Here is a 21,746-nt window from a genome sequence, read left to right on the forward strand (position 1 = left end):
GAAGCGAAACGAAACGGTTTGCAACTTTTCTTTAGAAGAAAAGTTGATTATAATCCCTTCTTTATAATCCCTCTATTCCAGGTGCCCCTTGTCTGCGTTTGGAAACTATTCCTATTTTCCTGCTGGAGTTTCACACGCATAGCGCATGTACACCCCAGCTCGGAGGGCCAAAGACTTTTAAACAGGAAACAGAATCTGTGGATGGAGCCTGATTAAACGCCGATCTCCAAGGCCCCTTTAACACAACATGTCCCCTTCCTTCCTCCTAGCCTCCCCAATTCCCGCAACCCACGTCCCTAGTTCCTGAAAAACAAAGGTCATGCCTGCCTGGTGACTCACAGTTCACAAGTATTCGCCCTTGGCTTTCTGGGCAGAGGGTCTCAGATGTTCATAACTGAACAGCAAGGTTATTCTTAAATTACTGTTTTGGCCAGCCCACGTTTTAAAGGACAGGTCTCAGTCTTCAAACTGTACCCAACTACCATGCAACCAGCTAACTTAGATAAAAGCAGTTTGCAGAATATTCACATTTGAGAAGCTAAAGTATTCAAAAAATAGTTTTAAACATTCATCTGTTTCTAACAAGTAAAGCCTGGGCTTCAGGGTGACCCGGGAAAGAGAAATTTTTAAAAATACTGATAACTACTTTTTAAAATTGGGGTGATGGATACAGGGAGTGTACTGTTGTTTCATTATCTGTTATATCTTGTACATTTTTTATGAATATCTTTATCTACTCCATTTCTAAACAACTTATTTGAGGCAGAATTAACATGATAAACTGTACACATTTAAAGTGTACAGTTTGATAAATTTTGACATATGCATACATCCATGAAACTCAGCACCTCAATCAAGATAATGACATCTCCATCACCCTCAAAAGTTTCTTTTGCCCCTTCATAATTCCTTCAACTGCCCCCTCCCATCCCAAAGCAACAATCTGTTTTCTGTCATTAGAGATTAGTTTGCATTTTCTAGAATTTTATATAAGTGGAAACATACAGTATGTACTTTTTTTTTTTGGTCTGGCTTCTTTCTTTCAGTGTATTTTGAGAGACATCCTCATTTGTTGAATGTATCAATAGTTCAATCAATTTTACTGCTGAATTTACACGTGTCTGTCAGTTTGTCGTACTGTGGGGGCTTGTGTGTTGCTGTGATGCTGGAAGCTATGCCACCGGTATTCAGATACCAGCAGGGTCACCCATGGAGGACAGGTTTCAGCTGAGCTTCCAGACTAAAACAGACTAGGAAGAAGGACCCAGCAGACTACTTCTGAAAAGCATTAGCCAGTGAAAACCTTATATATAGCAGCAGAGCATTGTCTGATATAGTGCTGGAAGATGAGCCCCCCAGGTTGGAAGGCACTCAAAAGATGACTGGGGAAGAGCTGCCTCCTCAAAGTAGAGTCGACCTTAATGACGTAGATGGAGTAAAGCTTCCGGGACCACCATTTGCTGATGTGGCATGACTCAAAATGAGAAGAAAGAGCTGAAAACATCCATTAATAATCGGAACCTGGAATGTACCATGTATGAATCTAGGAAAATTGGAAATCATCAAAAATGAAATGGAACACATAAACATCGATATCCTAGGCATTAGTGAGCTGAAATGGACTGGTATTGGCCATTTTGAATCAGACAATCATATAGTCTACTATGCTGGGAATGACAACTTGAAGAGGAATAGCGTTGCATTCATCGTCAAAAAGAACGTTTCAAGATCTATCCTAAAGTACAACGCTGTCAGTGATAGGATAATATCCATACACCTACAAGGAAGACCAGTTAATACAACTATTATTCAAATTTACGCACCAACCACTAGGGCCAAAGATGAAGAAATAGAAGACTTTTATCAGCTGCTACAGTCCGAAATTGATCAAACATGCAATCAAGATGCATTGATAATTACTGGTGATTGGAATGCGAAAGTTGGAAACGAAGAAGGATCAGCAGTTGGAAAATATGGCCTTGGGAATAGAAACAATGCCGGAGATCAAATGATAGAATTTTGCAAGACCAACAACTTCTTCATTGCAAATACTTTCTTTCACCAACATAAAACGGCAACTATACACATGGACCTCACCAGATGGAACACACAGAAAACAAATTGACTACATCTGTGGAAAGAGATGATGGAAAAGCTCAATGTCATCAGTCAGAACAAGGCCAGGGGCTGACTATGGAACAGACCATCAATTGCTCATACGCAAGTTCAAGCTGAAACTGAAGAAAATCAGAGCAAGTCCACGAGAGCCAAAATATGACCTTGAGTATATCCCACCTGAATTTAGAGACTGTCTCAAGAATAGATTTGACGCATTGAACACTAGTGACTGAAGACCAGATGAGTTGTGGAATGACATCAAGGATATCATCCATGAAGAAAGCAAGAGGTCACTGAAAAGACAGGAAAGAAAGAAAAGACCAAGTTGGATGTCAGAGGAGACTCTGAAACTTGCTCTTGAGCATCAAGCAGCTAAAGCAAAAGGAAGAATTGATGAAGTAAAAGAACTGAACAGAAGATTTTAAAGGGCCTCTCGAGAAGACAAAATAAAGTATTATAATGACATGTGCAAAGACCTGGAGACAGAAAACCAAAAGAGAGGAACACTCTTGGTGTTTCTCAAGCTGAAAGAACTGAAGAAAAAATTCAAGCCTCAAGTTGCAATAGTGAAGGATTTCATGGGTAAAATATTAAATGATGCAGGAAGTATCAAAAGAAGATGGAAGGAATACACAGAGTCATTATACCGAAAAGAATTAGTTGATATTCAACCATTTCAAGAGGTGGCATATGATCAGGAACCGATGGTACTGAAGGAAGAAGTCCAAGCTGCTCTGAAGGCATTGGTGAAAAACAAGGCTCCAGGAATTGATGGAATATCAATTGAGATGTTTCAACAAACAGATGCAGCGCTGGAGGTGCTCACTTGTCTACACCAAGAAATATGGAAGACAGCTTTCTGGCCAACCGAGTGGAAGAGATTCATATTTATGCTTATTTCCAAGAAAGGTGATCCAACCGAATGTGGAAATTATAGAACAATATCGTTAACATCACACGCAAGCAAAATTTTGCTGAAGATCATTCAAAAACGGCTGCAGCAGTATATCGACAGGCGACTGCCAGAAATTTAGGCCGGTTTCAGAAGAGGACATGGAACCAGGGATATCATTGCCGATGTCAGATGGATCCTGGCTGAAAGCAGAGAATACCAGAAGGATGTTTACCTGTGTTTTATTGACTATGCAAGGGCATTTGACTGTGTGGATCATAACAAACCATGGATAACACTGCGAAAAATGGGAATTCCAGAACACTTAATTGTGCTCATGAAGAACCTTTACATGGATCAAGAGGCAGTTGTTTGGACAGAACAAGGGGATACGGATTGGTTTAAAGTCAGGAAAGGTGTGCGTCAGGGTTGTATTCTTTCACCATACCTATATAATCTGTATGCTGAACAAAGAATACGAGAAGCTGGACTATATGAAGAAGAATGGGGCATCAGGATTGGAGGAAGACTCATTAACAACCTGCATTATGCAGATGACACAACCTTGCTTGCTGAAAGTGAAGAGGACTTGAAGCACTTACTAATGAAGATCAAAGACCACAGCCTTCAGTATGGATTACACCTCAACATAAAGAAAACAAAAATCCTCACAACTGGACCAATGAGCAACGTCACGATAAATGGAGAAAAGATTGAAGTTGTCAAGGATTTCATTTTACTTGGATCCACAATCAAGAGCCATGGAAGCAGCAGTCAAGAAATCAAAAGATGCATTGCATTGGGCAAATCTGCTGCAAAGGACCTTTTCGAAGTGTTGAAGAGCAGAGATGTCACCCTGAAGACTAAAGTGCTCCTGACCCAAGCCATGGTATTTTCTTTTTTTTATTATTTATTTTTATTTTATTTTTTATTAACTTTTATTGAGCTTCAAGTGAACGTTTACAAATCAAGTCAGACTGTCACATACAAGTTTATATACACCTTACTCCATACTCCCACTTGCTCTCCCCCTAATGAGTCAGCCCTTCCAGTCTCTCCTTTGGTGACAATTTTGCCAGCTTCCAACTCTCTCTATCCTCCCATCCCCCCTCCAGACAGGAGATGCCAACACAGTCCCAAGTGTCCACCTGATATAAATAGCTCACTCTTCATCAGCATCTCTCTCCTACCCACTGTCCAGTCCCTTTCATGTCTGATGAGTTGTCTTCGGGAATGGTTCCTGTCCTGGGCCAACAGAAGGTTTGGGGACCGTGACCGCCGGGATTCCTCTAGTCTCAGTCAGACCATTAAGTATGGTCTTTTTGTGAGAATTCGGGGTCTGCATCCCACTGATCTCCTGCTCCCTCAGGGGTTCTCTGTTGTGCTCCCTGTCAGGGCAGTCATCGATTGTGGCCAGGCACCAACTAGTTCTTCTGGTCTCAGGATGATGTAGGTCTCTGGTTCATGTGGCCCTTTCTGTCTCTTGGACTGTTAGTTATCGTGTGACCTTGGTGTTCTTCATTCTCCTTTGCTCCAGGTGGGTTGAGACCAATTGATGCATCTTAGATGGCCACTTGTTAGCATTTAAGATCCCAGATGCCACATTTCAAAGTGGGATGCAGAATGTTTTCATAATAGAATTATTTTGCCAATTGACTTAGAGGTCCCCTTAAACCATGGTCCCCAAACCCCCGCCCTTGCTCCGCTGACCTTTGAAGCATTCAGTTTATCCCGGAAACTTCTTTGCTTTTGGTCCAGTCCAGTTGAACTGACCTTCCGTGTATTGAGTATTGTCCTTCCCTTCAACTAAAGCAGTTCTTATCTACTAATTAATCAGTAAAAAACCCTCTCCCACGCTCGTAACCACAAAAGTATGTGTTCTCAGTTTATACTGTTTCTCAAGATTTTATAATAGTGGTCTTATACAATATTTGTCCTTTTGCCTCTGACTAATTTCACTCAGCATAATGCCTTCCAGGTTTCTCCATGTTATGAAATGTTCTACAGATTCGTCACTGTTCTTTATCGATGCGTAGTATTCCATCGTGTGAATGTACCACAATTTATTTAACCATTCATCCATTGATGGACACCTTGGTTGCTTCCAGCTTTTTGCTATTGTAAACAGAGCTGCAATAAACATGGGTGTGCATATACAAGCCACGGTATTTTCAATCGCATCATATGCATGTGAAAGCTGGACAATGAATAAGGAAGACCGAAGAAGAGTTGACGCCTTTGAATTGTGGTGTTGGCGAAGAATATTGAATATACCATGGACTGCCAAAAGAACGAACAAATCTGTTTTAGAAGAAGTACAACCAGAATGCTCCTTAGAGGCAAGGATGGCGAGACTGCGTCTTACATACTTCAGACATGTTGTCAGGAGGGATCAGTCCCTGGAGAAGGACATCATGCTTGGCAGAGTACAGGGTCAGGGGAAAATAGGAAGACCCTCAACAAGGTGGATTGACACAGTGGCTGCAACAATGAGCTGAAGCATAACAACGATTGTAGGGATGGCACACGACTGGGCAGTGTTTCGTTTTGTTGTGCATAGGGTTGCTATGAGTCGGAACTGCCTCGATGGCACCTAACAACAACAACAACAATCATTATATAGTGTCCTTCTTTATCCTTTGTGGTGGATTTAACTTTAAAGTCTCTTTTGTCAGCAATTAATATTGCCACTCCTGCTCTTTTTTGATTGTTGTTTGCTTGATATATTTTTTTCCATCCTTTGAGTTTTAGTTTGTTTGTGTCTCTAAGCCTAAGGTGTGTCTCTTGTAGGCAGCATATAGACGGATCTTGTTTCTTTATGCAGTCTGAGACTCTCTGTCTCTTTATTGGTGTATTTAGTCCATTTATATTCAGCATAATTATAGATAAGTATGAGTTTAGTGGTGTCATTTTCATGCTTTTTTGTGTTGTTGACAATTTCATTTTTCCACTTACTTTTTTGTGCTGAGAAGTTTTTCTTTGTAAATTGTGTGTTCCTCATTTTCATAGTAGTTGAATTTATGTTTGCTGAGTCGTTATGTTTTTCTTGGTTTTTATTTTCAATTGTGGAATTGTTAGACCTCTTTGTGATTACCTTAATATTTACCCCTATTTTTCTAAGTAAAAACCTAACTTGTATCATCCTATATCACCTTGTTTTCCTCTCCATGTGGAAGATCTATGCCTCCTGTATTTAGTCCCTCTTTTTGATTATCGTAATCTTTTACATAATGACTTCAATGATTCCCTGTTTTGAGCATTTTCTTTTTTAAATTAATCTTGTTTTTTTTTGTGTGATTTCGCTGTTTGAGTTGGTATCAGGATGTTCTGTTTTGTAACCTTGTGTTGTGTTGGTATCTGATATTATTGATCTTCTGACCAAAAAATTCCTTTAGTAATTCTTGTAGCTTTGGTTTGGTTTTTGCAAATTCTCTAGGCTTGTGTTTATCTGTAAATGTTTTAATTTCACCTTCATATTTGAGAGAGAGTTTTGCTGGATATATGATTCTTCGCTGGCAGTTTTTCTCCTTCAGTGCTCTATGTATGTCATCCCATTGCCTTCTTGCCTGCATGGTTTCTGCTGAGTAGTCTGAACTTATTCTTATTGATTCTCCCTTGAAGGTGACTTTTCTTTTATCCCTGGCTTCTTTTAAAATTTTCTCTTTATCTTTGGTTTTGGCAAGTTTGATGATAATATGCCTTGGTGATTTTCTTTTTGGATCAACCTTATATGGGGTTCGATGAGCATCTTGGGTAGATATCCTTTCGTTTTTCATGGTGCCAGGGAAGTTTTCTGCCAACAGATCTTTGACTATTCTCTCTGTATTTTCTGTTATCCCTCCCTGTTTTGGAACTCCAATTACATGCAAGTTATTCTTCTTGATAGAGTCCCACATGATTCTTAGGTTTTCTTCATTTTTTAAAAATTCTTTTACCTGATTTTTCTTCAACTATATTGGTGTCAATTGCCTTATCCTCCATCTCCCCCACTCTGCATTCCAGTTCCTCGATTCTGCTCCTCTGGTTTCCTATTGAGTTGTCTAATTCTGTAATTTTACTGTTAATCTTTTGGATTTCTGAATGCTGTCTCTCTATGGATTCTTGCAGTTTACTGATTTTTCCACTATGTTCTTGAATAATCTTTTTGAGTTCTTCAACTGCTTTATTAGTGTGTTCCTTGGCTTTTTCTGTAGATTGCCTTATTTCATTTCTGAGGTCATCCCTGTCTTGAATCATTCTGTATATTAGTTTTTTATATTCTGCATCTGGCAATTCCAGGATTGTATCTTCATTTGGGAAAGATTTTGACTCTTTAATTTGGGGATTTGTAGAAGTAATCATGGTCTGCTTCTTAATGTAATTTGATATTGACTGCTGTCTCTGAGCCATCTATAAGATATTGTAATGATTTATTTTATATTTGCTGAGTCTTATCTTGTTTTGTTTCAATATACCCAGATGGGCTACTAGATTGCGCTGTCTTATCATATCGTTTGAATCACTTATGTCCTATTACCAGCTGGTTTAGGCTGTTACCAGATATATAAGCCTAAGAGTCTATTCACTATTCTTGAATAGAATCATCTGATGTGTTCTGATTTTGGGTCACCAAGTGTGTGGTGTAGACTGTCACCTATTAACTTAGAGGAGTAATGGCGATAGTTGTGTACACCAGATTCTAGTAGCAGCAGGGGGTCACACTCCAAGGAGGGCAGGATGCTGACAGCCTTCCCCCACGTGCCAGTGAGGTATGTGTGTCTCTATTCCTAAAGCACTTTGGTGGGTGGGCTCTGCAGCTGTACCTGAGGCATGCAATGCTTGTACCTCTAAAAATTAGTAGGCATCAGTATCCTCAGATCCCTTTGGCAGGTGGCTAGTTGGTTTGGGTGGAGCTTCAGCCCTCAGTTCCCTGTTTAATGGGTAGAGATATCAGACCTGGAAAACTTATCTTTCCAGTGCTCTGCTAAAACAATTACAGTCAGATATCTATCAGAATTGCCTTTGCATTATAATAGCCACCTTGTTCCATGTGGGGATGAAAGCCAAAGACTGTGGATCTCATATGCTTGGCTGGAGCTGGTTCTGTATTTTTATTCCAGTTTAGGGAAGTCAGGGAAGGATTTTGCATCCCTCGGTTGTTAGTAGCTGCTTCTCTCAGGCCAGAAGAATGGGTTAGGAAAAAAAAAAACCCACAGAGCACTTCACTCCCTGGCCCAGGAAATTCCAATGTTAATGAAGCAGCTTGGGGCAGGGAGGGGAGGGATCAGATAGATAGGAGAGAGTAGCACCCAGCGATATAGACAAAGTTACTTACCTTGCTTGGTGATGACTGTTTTGTCTGAGATTCCCGAGGGGCGTGTAGCCTGTGTGTGCTGGCTGGGTCAAGATTGCCCCCCGAGGGTCAGGCCTGCGTCCAGTGCTTACACCCTCTCAGAAGCTGTGGTCGGCTCCTCCTCTTCTAGTCCAGAGCTCAGTGCCAAGGTTTTCTGGCTGGGACGCTGCACTCCAGGCTCCAAAACCAGTCACTACTTCCTGGTGATTTCTCCTCCTGTCAGCCACGTCCTTGTGCTGCCTGCATGTGCTGGCTGGGTTTCCCCTGAGGTTACTTCAGGGGGCTAGGGCCGCATCCCCTGCTTGCACCATCTCAGGAAGCCGTGCTCAGCTCCCCTGCACCCAGTCCAAAGCCCGGCACCAAGGTTTTCTGACTGGGACACTGGCTCCAGGCTCGGAAAACAGTCGCTGCTTCCCCGTGGTTGCTTGTTCTCTTGTCAGCCCCGTCAGTGTGCAGCCTGCTTGCGCTGGCTGAGTCTCTACTGAGGTTACCCCAGGGGGTTAGGGGTTAGGGCTGTGTCCCATGCTTGCCCTGTCAGTAAGCCACAATCAGCCCCACCACTCGGCACCAGGGAACCGCGAGGCCTTAAGGCTGTGGCACAGGACGCCGGTTCCAGAAGCGGTCGCTGCTTCAGGGCATGGCTTTTCGCTCCCCTGTCACTCAGGTCAACTCTTTAGTTCTGTGTTTGATGGTCCGGGTTTGTAGACTGTCATGTATGTGATCGATTCACTTGTTTTTCCGAGTCTTTGTTGCAAGAGGGATCCGCAGTAGCTTCTACCTAGTCAGCCATCTTGGCCCGCCTCCTGATTCTCTTTTACAATTCATTTTGCTCAGCATTGGGTGTAGACCCTTTTAATCTGAGGTCTCTTAACTTTCTTCATCTCTGGAAACTTTTTCATTTATCCATTTCTATTACACATGTGTTGGAACTTTTGGTCTATCTCCTAGGTTCCCTAACTTATACATTTCTTACCTTGGTCCTTTTATACTGCAATCTGTGAGAGTTCTTCAGCTAATTCTTTCTTTGCCATCTACTGAATTTTTAACTCAGATTTTTTTATTTTCAAGAATGATATATGCTATCCTTAAAAAAATTATCCATCGCATTTTATTTTAAATTTGTTCTAGGCATGTAGGCAAAACCCTTTCACAAGATTATAATAATCGTAAAATGAATAGATAAAATGAGTAATATAATTGTTAATGTTTCCTTCAGGTATGGTAGTGTCATTTAAGCTATTAAATACAAGGTGACAGCTTAAACAGTGTTAAAATAAAAAACTACACAACAGCAGATATGGAAGGGGTGTTTAAATTTAAATTTTAAATGAATTTCTGAGTTAATGTTGGAATTATATTGAGATCACAAACAGATGATATATGAGTGAAATTTGAAGTGACAGATATAGGATACCTCATTAATAATGTTTTTCTGCTTGGGGTTGCTCTACTTTCTACAATCTCAAAAGTTAATAAATTCATTAATTGTTTTCCCTACTGGGAATCAAGCATCCTACACATATAATTCAGTGACACTGGGATCAAACTAAACATACAACAAACAGTAGTAGCCAATTCTTGATTCACTTGAGATATTTAGGGTTTTTTAAGGAATTTTTCTCTATTAGCTCTTTTGTAGGTATGTTCTCTTTTTTCACAGTGTTAATTTTTGTCAAATGTTTGCATTTTGGTTGTGTGCATATTTAAAATCAACTTTATTGAGGTTTAATTTACATATAATAAAGTTTACGCCTTATAAGTGTATTATTCAATGAGTTTTAACAGAGGTTTACACTTGTGAAACCACAACCACAATCAAATACAGAACATTTCCATCACACATAAGGCTCCCTGTTGCCCCTTTACAGTCTCTCTTGCCTCCAGGAGACCTAGGTAATCATTGATCTGCTTTCCATCAGTGTAGATTAGTTTGTCTTTTCTAGAATTTCAAATAAATGGAGTCATACAGTATGTGCTCTTTTATGTCTGACTTCTTTCAATCAGCATAATCCTTTGAGATTCATTCATATTGAATATATCAGGAAATCATTCCTTTTTATTGCTGAGTTGTATTCAGTTGTATGGTGATACAACAATTTGCTTATCCATATACTTTTGATGGACAACTAGGTTGTTTACAGTTTCTGGCTATTATAAATAAGACTGCTATGAACATTTACGTACAAGTCTTTCTGTAACCACGCATTTTCATTTCTCTTGGGTAAATGCTACGAATGGACTTGCTGGGTTGTAAGGGAAGTGCAACTTTCACTTTATAAGTATCCAAACTGTTTTCCAAAGTAGTTGTACCATTGTACATTCCTGCCAGCAATGTATGATAATTCCAGTTGTTATACATCTTTTCCAGCACTTAGTAGTGCCAGTCTTCTGCCCTCCTACCCCTTTTTTTTATTTTGGTGAAAATATACACAACAAAACATACACCAATTCAACAATTTCTACATGTATAATTCATTGACATTTATTACATTCCTTAAGTCGTGCAATTCTTCTTGCAATCCTTTTCCAACTAATTTCACCACCATTAAGATAAACTCAGTGCCCCCTACGCAAAAACTCCTCCTTTCCTCCTATCTCTCAACACTTTGTAACCACTAATAATCTTTGCTTTTTATATAATTGTTTATTTTATGTAAGTGAGATCATACAGTAATTGTGCTTTTGCAACTGACTTAGCATAAAGTTTTCAAGGTTCATCAATGTTGTGGCGTGCATCAGGACTTCATTTTTCTTTATGGCTGAGTAATATTCTATTGCATGTATATGTCATATTTTGTTTTCCATTCATCTGTTGATGGACATTTTGGTTGTTTCCACCTTTTGGCTATTGTGAAAAGTGTTGCAATAAACATTGGTGTACAGGTTTTTGTTTGCATTCCTGCTTTTACTTCTTCTGAATATATACCTAGGATTGGGATTGCTGTGTTATATGGGAGTTCTATGTTCAATTTTTCAAAGAATCGTCAAACTGTTTTCCACAGTGGCTGTACCATTTTACATTCCCACCAGCAATGGATGAAGATTCCAGTTTCTCCACAACCTTGCCAATAACTACTGCTTTCTTTTTTTAAACATTGCCATTCTAATGAGGATGAGGTGGTATTTCAATCTGGTTTTGATTTGGTCCATGTGCAATTGAAATGAATGTGTACTCTGAAGTGTTAGAAGTAATGTTCTATATATGTCAATGAAGCTAAAGTGGTTGATAGCATCATTTAGATCTTCTATACCTTATTGATTGCCTTGTTGCTGTATCAATTATTGAGATGTGCTAAATCTACAATTATGATCGTGCATTTGTTTCTCCCTATAGTTATGTCAGTTTTTGCTTCATGTGTTTTGAGGCTCTGTTATTAGGTACGAATATAGTTATAATACTTATAGCTTCCTGATATATTTACCTTATTATTATAAAGTGTTCCTCTGTCTTTAGTGGTTTTCTTTGTCCTGAAGTCTATTTTGTCTAATATGTATATAGCCAACCCAGCTTTCTTATGCTTACTGTTTCCAACTTTTAAATTCCAACTTATTTGTGTCTTTAGGAGCCCTGGTGGCACAGTGGTTAAGAGCTCGGCTACTAACCAAAAGGTCAGCAGTTTGAATCTACCAGCTGCTCCTTAGAAACCCTATGGTGCAGTTCTACTCTGTCCTGTAGAGTCAATATGCTTGGGAATTGACTCAAAGGCAAAGGGTTTGGTTTGGTTTTTTTGTGTCCTTATATTTAAGGTGTGTGTCTTGTACACAGAATGTAATTGGTTCTTGCCTTTTTTACCTAGTCAGATAATCACTGTCTTTCGATTCATCTATTTACATTTAATGTGGTTATTGAAATGTTTGGATTTAGGTCTGCCACTTTGCTCTGTTTTCTTTTTGTCTCATCTGCTTTTTTGTTTCCGTTTTCCTTCATTCATGCCTTCCCTTGTATTATTTTTATATTCCATTTTAATTCCATTAAGGCCAAAGATGAAGAAATTAAAGATTTTTACTAACTTTTGCAGTCTGGAATTGGTTGAACATGCAATCAGGATGCATTGATAATTTACTGGTGATTGGAATGCCAAAGTTGGAAGCAAAGAAGAACGATCAGTAGTTGGAAAATATGGACTTGGTGATAGAAACAATACTGGAGATTGCCTGATTGAGTTTTGCAAGACCAACAACTTCTTCATTGTAAATACGTTTTTCAACAACATAAACGGTGACCATACATGTGGACCTTGCTGGATAGAATACACAGGAATCAAATCAACTACCTCTGTGGAAAGAGATGATGGAAAAGCTCAGTATCATCAGTCAGAACAAGGCCAGGGGCTGCCTGTGGAACAGACCATCTATTGCTCATATGCAAGCTCAAGGTGAAGCTGAAGAAAATCAGAACAAACCCACGAGAGCCAAAGTAAGATCTTGACTATATCCCACCTGAATTTTGAGATCATCTCAAGAACAGAGTTGACATATTAAACACTAATGACCAAAGACCAGCAACTTGTGGAATGACATCAAGTACATCATTCATGAAGAAAGCAAGAGGTCATTAAAAAGACAGAAAAGACTAAAATGGATGTCAGAAGAAAGTCTGAAACTTGCTGTTCAACATAGAGTAGCCAAACTGTACAGAAAAAATGATGAGTAAAAGAGCTGAACAGACGATTTCAAAGGGCAGCTCAAGAAGACAAAGTATTATAATGACACGTGCAAAGACCTGGTGTTAGAAAACCAAAAGGAAAGAACACACTCAGCATTTCTCAAGCTGAAAGAACCGAAGAAAAAATTCAAGTCTTGAGTTGCAATATTGAAAGTTTCTAAGGGGAAAATACTAAATGATGCAGGAAGCATCAAAAGACGATGGAAGGAATACACAGAACAACTATACCAAAAATAATTGGTTGACTGATGTTCAACCATTCCAAGTAGTAGCACATGATCAGGAACCGATGGTACTGAAGGAAGAAGTCCAAGCTGCACTGAAGGCATTGGTGAAAAACAAGGCTCCGGGAATTGACAGAATACCAATTGAGATGTTTCAACAAATGGATGCAGCACTGGAAGTGCTCACTTGTCTATGCCAAGAAATTTGGATGACAGCTACCTGGCCAACTGACTGGAAGAGATCCATATTTATGCCTATTCCAAAGAAAGGTGATCCAACCAAATGTGGAAATTATTGAACAATATCATTAATATCACATGCAAGTAAAATTTTGCTGAAGATCTTTCAAAAGCGGCTACAGCAGTACATTGACAGGGATCTGCCAGAAATTCAAGCTGAATTCAGAGGATGTGGAATGAGGAGTATCATTGCTGATGCCAGATGGGTCCTGGAGGAAAGCAGAGACTACCAGAAGGATGTTTACCTGTGTTTTATCAAATATGCAAAGGCATTCAACTATGTGGATCATAACAAATTATAGATAACATTGCCAAGAATGGGAATTCCAGAACACTTAATTGTGCTCATAAGGAACCTATACATAAATCAAGAGACAGTTGATCAAACAGAACAAGGGGATACTTCGTGATTTAAAGTCAGGAATTGTGTGCATCAGGGTTGTATCCTTTCACCGTACTTATTCATTCTGTATGCTCAGCAAATAATCTGAGAAGATGGACTATATGAAGAAGAACATGGCATCAGGATTGGGGGAAGATTCATTAACAACCTGCGTTACACAGATGACACAATCTTGCTTGCTGAAAGTGAAGAGGACCTGAAGCGCTTACTGATGAAGATCAAAAATTACAGCCTTCAGTATGGATTTCACCTCAACATAATAACCAAAATCCTCATAATTGGACCAATAAGCAGCATCATAATAAATGGAAAAAGATTGAAGCTGTCAAGGATTTCATATTACTTGGATCCACAATCAACACCCATGGAAGTAGCAGTCAAGAAATCAAACAACACATTGCATTGGGCAAATCTGCTGCAAAAGCCCTCTTTAAAGTGTTCAAAAGCAAAGATGTCACCTTGAAGACTAACCCAAGCCACCAGTGTTTTCAATCGCCTCATATGCATGCGAAAGCTGGACAATGAATAAGGACCACCAAAGAAGAACTGACATCTTTAAATTATTGCGTTGGTGAAGAATATTCAGTATACCATGGACTGCCGAAAGAACAAACAAATCTGCCTTGGAAGAAGTACAGCTGGAATACTCCTTGGAAGCAAGGATGGCAAGACTGCGTCTCACATACTTTGGACATGTTGTCAGGAGGGATCAGTCCCTGGAGAAGGACATGATGCTTCATAAAGTAGAGGATTAGCAAAAAAGAAGAAGACCCTCAATGAGATGGAATGACACAGTGGCTGCAACAATGGGCTCAAGCATAGCAATAATTGTGAGGATGGTGCATGACCAGGCAGTGTTTCGTTCTGTTGTGCACAGGATTGCTATGAGTCGGAATTGACTGGACGGCACCTAACAACAACATTCCTTCCTAGAAATCCAAGTTTCTATTCTGGGCCACTTCCTTTAATCAGAATAACTTCCTTCAGCATTTCTTCTTCTTGTTTTTTTTTTTTTTCTGGTGTCCCAACTAAAGGGCAACTTACAGCATGGAGCAAAGTGCCAACTGAAATGCCTTTAGGGGCCAGACAGGTAACAGGAGGGAGGCATTTCATATAGTGCAGGTCTGCTGGCAATTAATTATTGTTGTTTATTCAAAATGTTTTTGTTCACCTTGATTTTTTGAAGAATAGCTTTCGTGGATATGGAATTCTTGGTTAAGAGTTGTATTTTTCTTTCAGCACTTTGAACATGTCATGCAGATGTCTTCTAGACTGTTTCTGAGCAGTCAGTCATTAATAATAGAATTTTATATATAAATTACATATTAATATATATTTTACACACAAATTTTTTATATGTACATATATATGAATATATACATATATATGAATTCATCAAAATTTAAAATTTCTACTCTTTGAAAGACACTGTTAAGAAAATGAAAAGGCAAACCACAGACTGGAAAAAATATTCTTGATGCATATATCAGATAAACAACTTGTATTAAAATATATATACAAAGAACTCTTAAAACTCAATAGTAAGAAGACAAATAACCAAATATAAAAAAAAAAGTGGACAAAAAATCTGAACAGATATTTAACAAAAGACATATGACTGGCTAGAAATAGCATGGAAAGATGCTCATTGTCATCAGTCATTAGGGAAATGCATGTTAAAACCACAAATAAATGCCACCACACACCTAATTGAATGACTAACATCTAGAAGTACAGCAATACAATACCAAACATTAGCACTGATATAGAACAATTGGAACTCTCATATACTGCTGGAGAGAATGTAAAATGTACAACTTTGGAAAATAGGCTGTTTCTAATAAAGTTAAACATACACTTGACATGTAACCCTAGGCAATTCCACTCCTGGGTATTTATCCAAGAGAAGGGGAAAAATATGTCCATACAATGTATATGCATGTTCACAGAAGATTTATTTATGACAGTCCCAAATTAGAAACAATCCTAATGTCCATCAATGAGTAAATGGATAAACAAATTGTGTTACAGTCATATGATTGACTACTACTCAATAATAGAAAGGAATGAACTACTGATAAATGAAACAACATGGAAGAATCTCAGAAACATATTAAGTTAATGAAGCCAAACTCAAAAGACTACATACTATATAACTACATTTATATAAAACTCTAGGAAGGACAAACATAATCGACCATAGTAGAAAGTGGATCGGTGGTTGCCTGGGGTCAAGGTGGGATTTACTGGGAAGGGGCACAAGGGAAGTTTTGGAGATGATGGAAATGTTCTATATCTTATGAGGATGGTTACATGGATATATACATTTGTCAGAACTCACCAAATTGTACGCTTAAAATGTGTACATTTTATTGTATGTAAATTATACCTTAATAAAGTGGATAAAAAAACTTTTAGCATGGGCCTCAGGAAAATAAGGTTTAGAAAGTAGGTTGTAATGCTACAAAAAAAAGTCATATTATATATTTCTCAATAAAAAACTGCATTCAAATCATGGTTTGGCAAAGAATATTGAACATATCATGGATTGCCAGAAGAATAAACAAATCAGGCTTAGAAGAAATACAACCAGAATGTTCCTTAGAAGCGATGATAGCAAGACTTTGGCTCACTCATTTTGGACACATCATCATGAAAGAAATTGTATGAAAAGGACGTCATATTTGGCAAAGTAGAGGGTCAGCAAAAACAAGGGAAATCCTGAAAGAGATGGGTTGACACAAGAGCCCCTACAATGGACTCAGACATACCAACAATCATGAAGATGGGGAAAGACGGGGCAACATTTCATTCTGTTACACATAAGGTCACCGTGAGTCAGAGCCAACTCAATGGCAACCAACAACAACAAACAAAAAATAAATTATTTTGAGTGTGTGCACCACAGTTCTTCTCTTTTGGTATAGGAAATAAAGTATTGATGTATTAAATAAGTTGCTTTGATTAGAGTTTAAAAAATATGCAAATACTTATTTCTCCAAATATCCTTTGAGATTGGAAACAAGATAATTCCAGAGAATGATAAATCATACCAAGTGTTTTTGAATAAATTGTGCTTTTGCAACTGACTTAGCATAAAGTTTTTGAAATAGTTTTGATTAATTTAACAAAAGAAAAGCTTTCGTTTTAATTATAAACTCTTTATTATTTGGCATTTATACACATAAAATAAATATTTAATTGAATATTGTATACAAATGTTATAAAAGTATTCTAAATACAAAATTATGATTATAAAGTAAAACAAGATACATTAAGGTAGCATGTGATTCAGTGTCAAATTTACAATCACATATCTAATGTCACAATCCTTTTATTTTTTAAAAAATGCCCATATAAGAACTCTGAAATGGGCAATTAATTGCTAAAAGAAGTTATTTTCATTATGTAGAATATGGTGGAAAGGGACACGATGCAAAACAAAGTTACTAAAGTCTTCAGAATTTCTTTATGTAGTTGCTAGTAAGACGGCAGAACCTAAGGCTATGAGGACCTGTCCAAGTGGAATATTTATATTAGATATGTTTTTAGCATGTTTCTGGTAGAGGTGTTGTGTCAGCCACTGTTTGTGGAAGGATGGCCCACTATAGACACCAGGAAAATTTTTTCGACCACAGCCATGTCCGTAACTGGTAATTCCCATTACAAAAAATCGTTTATGCTCTGGTAAGTAGCACATTAACGGTCCACCACTATCACCCTATCAAAAAAGTCCCAAAATAGTGTTAGTTACTTCTGGTATTCTTTAAGTAACAGTAAAGCTGGAATAAATTAATTACATTAAACATATATTTATAGAAATATACATTTGCAATATACTTCCAAGTTATAAAGATCTATACATTTTGAATTTAATATTTCAACACAAACAAAAAAAAAAAATTTTTTTCACAAACAGGAGGTATTTAATCTGGCCTGGTACATGCAGGAATCATATATCTGGTGGATAAACTTCCCATCTGCATACTTTGAACTGGAATACCATAAATCGAATTGGTTGAATTTTTAAATACAAACTTTCAGGAGAAATATAATCTAGGAAGTATGTAAATGTGTGAAAGGCATAACTTTAAGATGTATGAAGGATTCTTTCAGGAATGCATGTGTGGTTTGCTAGATAGAGGAGAGGAGTAAGCTGGCATCTTGCAAGAGATGGCATCTTTCTAAGTGTTAACACTGGCTAGCTGCGGGATAACAAGAATAAATGAGCTAGACCTCTTGTTACAATAATAAACAAGTCCCTGTCATAATTCATACAAGACTGTAAATGCACCCAAACACTGAGGACTGTTAATACACTCAAAACAAGGACAGTCAGGTAACAGTTTCAGTGACTAAAGGTTATGGACATGTTTCTAAGGTGTTTTCAACCCTCTACCCAAGGCAAGCATTGAATAATTATTTTTTGATGATGAGGATGTTCTGCCTAGGAATACAATTAGATTGGATTCTTTATTATTTTACTCAGTAATATTTTTAAGGAAAAAAATCACAGAAAAGATAAAACCTGGATTGCAGAAATGGGAGTGAGTAGGAAAAGATCAGAGCATAGTGTACTTCTTGAGAGCGAAGAGCTGGTAGATTTGAAAGGAGTGAAGAAAAGAAGAATAAAGAAAGATTCAAAAAGCACACACACACAAATAGATAACTTGGACCTCAGAAAAATTAAAAACTTTTTGCTATAGATGATATCATCAAGAAGGTGAAAAGACAACTCACAATGTGGGAGAAAATATTTGTAAAACATATACGTGGTATCTGTGAGAGCCAGAACTTGAGAGGATTGCCTTGTTTTTCTGGGTCTCACAAGTTTTCCACCATTGACAGGGTACAGTCTTACCACTTTTCAATCTCTTGTTTTAGTGGAAAATATTTGAGTTTTCCTTCTTTGATAGGTTTCTACCTTACACAGGTCCCAGCTTTGGCAGGTGTTACTGTATTTGATAAGGGACTTATATCCAGAATATAGAAAGTATGCTTATGAATCAATAATAAAAAGATAAATAACTCAGTTTAAAAATGGGAAAAGGATCTGAACAGACATTTCTCCAAAGAAGATATATAAAAGGCTAATAAGATGCTCACCATCATTAGCTTTTAGGGAAATGCAAATTAAAACCATAATGAGATGCCATTTCACTGCCCAAAAGGATGACTATAATAAAAAAGAGAGACACTAAAAAGTGTTGACAAAGCTGTGGAGAAAATAGAACCCTTATCCATTGCTGGTAGGAATGTAAAATGGTACAGCCACTGTAGCAGTTTTTCAAAATGTTAAACATAGAGTTTACCATGACTCAGCAATTCCACTCCTAAGTGAAATTTCCAAGAGAAAGAAAATATGTGTGCACACAAATATTTGTACATAAATGTTCATAGCAGTTTTATTCATATTAGCCAAAAAATGGAAACAACCCAAATGTTCATCAATTGATAAATGGATGAATAAAATGAGGTATAGCCATACAATGGAACATTATTTGGCAATAAGAAGGAATGAAGTACTGATACATGCTACAATATGGGTGAAACTTGAAAACATTATGCTAAGTGAAACAAGTCCATTGCAAAAGATCATAGATTGAATTATTCCATTCATATGAAATGTCCAGAATAGACAACTGTGTAGAGTTTAGTTTTTGCCTCAGGCTGGAGGTGGGTAGGAAGAGAATGGAGAATGACTGTCAAAAGGCATGGAGTTTCTTTTGTGAGGGTGATGAAAATGTTCTAAAATTAGATTGTGGTGATGGCTGCACAATTCTGAATATCCTGAAAATCATTGAATCATACGCTTTAAGTGAATTATATCTAATAAAGTTGTTAAAAAAAAAAAAGAAGCCCTGGCCCAATGGCTTCACTGGAGAATTCTACGAAACATTCAGAGAAGACCTGACACCAATTCTACTCACACTATTCGAGTACATAGAAAAGGAAGGAATACTCCCTAATACATTCTATGAAGCCAGCGTAACCCTGATACCAAGGCCAGGCATACCAAAACCAAACCAAACTCATTGCTGTCGAGTTGATTCCGACTCACAGCGACCCTATGGGGCAGAGTAGAGCTGCTGCACAGAGTTTCCAAGGAGTGCCTGGTGGATTCGAACTTCTGACCTTTTGGTTAGCAGCTGTAGCACTTAACCACTACGCCAAGCCAGGCATAGATACCACAAAAAAAGAAAATTACAGACCAATATCCCTCATGGATATAGATGCAAAAATTCTCAACAAAATTCTAGCCAACAGAATACAACAGCATATAAAAAAAAATAATAATACATCATGATCAGGTGAGATTCATACCAAGGATGCAAAGGTAATTCAACATTAGAAAATCAACCAACCTAATTCACCATGTAAATAAAGCAAAGGAAAAGAATCACATGACCATCTCAATTGAAGCAGGAAAGGTGTTTGATAAAGTGCAAAAGCCTTTCCTGATAAAAAATTCTCAGCAAAATAGAAATAGAAGGGAAATTCCTCAATATATTTAAGGGCATGGCATTGTGTTTTTTTTGTTTATGTAAAACCAACAGCCAACATTACACTCAGTGGAGAGAGATTGAAAGCATTCCCCTTAACAGGAATGAGACAAGGATACCCACTGTCTTAGTCATCTAGTACAGCTGTAACAGTTATATCACAAGTGGATGGCTTTAACAAAGAGAAGTTTATTCTCTCACAGTCCAGTAGGCTAGAAATCCAAATTCAGGATGCCGGCTCCAGGGGAAGGCTTTCTCTCTCTGTCGGCTCTGGAGGAAGGTCCTTATCATCAGTCTTGCCTTGGTCTGGGAGCATCTCAGTGCAGGAACCTCAGGTCCAAAGGATGCGCTTTGCTCCTGGCACAACTTTCTTGGTGGTATGAGGTCCCCATGTCTCTCTGCTCACTTCTCTCTTTTATATCTCAAAAGAGATTGCATTAAGACACTTCCTAATCTTGTAGACCTCATCAATATTACTGCCACTAATCCATCTTCTTACATTGTAGTGATAGGATTTACAACACATGGGGAAATCACATCAGAAGGTAAAATGGCAGACGATCATACAATCATACAAGTGAATCATGACCTAGCCAAGTTGACAGATATATTGGGGGATGCAATTCAATCCATGATACCTATTATCACCACTCTTATTCAATATTGTACTGGAAGGCCTAGCCAGAGCAACAAGGGAAGAAAGGGAAATAAAAGGTGTTGTGGACTGAATTGTGTCCACCAAAAATATGTGTTGTAAATCCTAACCTCTTCATGTAGTTATAATCCCATTTGTGAATGGGTTATGTTTATTATGATAGTGAGGCAGGATTAGGGTGTATTTTGAGTCACTCTGTTTTGAGATATAAAAGAGATTAAACAGGCAAGAGAGAGAAGCAGAGATGGGGGAGGATCGCCCAGGAGCAGAAGCTCAAAGAGACAAGGACCTTCCTCCCAGCCGACAGAGAGAGAAAGCCTTTCCCTAGAGCTGGCACCCTGAATTCAGACTTATAGTCTCCTAAACTGTGAGAAAGTAAATTTCTGTTAAAGCCACCCACTTGTCGTATTTCTGTTATAGCAACATAAGATAACTAGGACAAAGGGTATATAAACTGATAAAGAAGAAGTAAAACTATCCCTATTTGCAGATGACATGATACTATACGTAGAAAATCCCAGAGACTCCACAAGAAAGTTACTGAAACTAATAAAAGAGTTCAGCAAAGTGGCAGGGTATAAGATCAACATATGAAAATCAGTTGAGTTCCTCTACACTAAAAGAAGCACTCCAAAAAAAGGAAATCAAGAAAATAGTACCAGTTACAATAGTCCCCAAAAGGATAAAATACCTAGGAATAAATCTAACTAGGG

At 38.1% G+C, this 21,746-nt stretch overlaps 2 protein-coding genes across 3 annotated transcripts in view; one reads left to right on the forward strand and one right to left on the reverse strand.

Moving 5' to 3' along the window:
* The window catches only part of SLC11A2 (solute carrier family 11 member 2), a 134,744-nt gene extending 126,510 nt beyond the window's left edge, over positions 1-8,234 (forward strand). For both annotated transcript variants that reach the window (XR_010321853.1, XR_010321854.1), the window contains one exon: positions 82-8,234. The gene's annotated coding sequence lies outside the window, so the exon portion shown is untranslated. The remainder of the gene's footprint in view (positions 1-81) is intronic.
* An 8,943-nt stretch (positions 8,235-17,177) lies between these two features.
* Positions 17,178-21,746, reverse strand: part of TMPRSS12 (transmembrane serine protease 12) — a 39,211-nt gene continuing 34,642 nt past the window's right edge. The window contains exon 5 of the mRNA XM_064285161.1: positions 17,178-17,596. Within this exon, the coding sequence (XP_064141231.1) occupies positions 17,345-17,596 (252 nt within the window). The 3' untranslated portion in view covers positions 17,178-17,344. The remainder of the gene's footprint in view (positions 17,597-21,746) is intronic.

This window comes from Loxodonta africana, chromosome 4 (genome assembly GCF_030014295.1).
Source record: "Loxodonta africana isolate mLoxAfr1 chromosome 4, mLoxAfr1.hap2, whole genome shotgun sequence".
Taxonomy (NCBI): domain Eukaryota; kingdom Metazoa; phylum Chordata; class Mammalia; order Proboscidea; family Elephantidae; genus Loxodonta; species Loxodonta africana.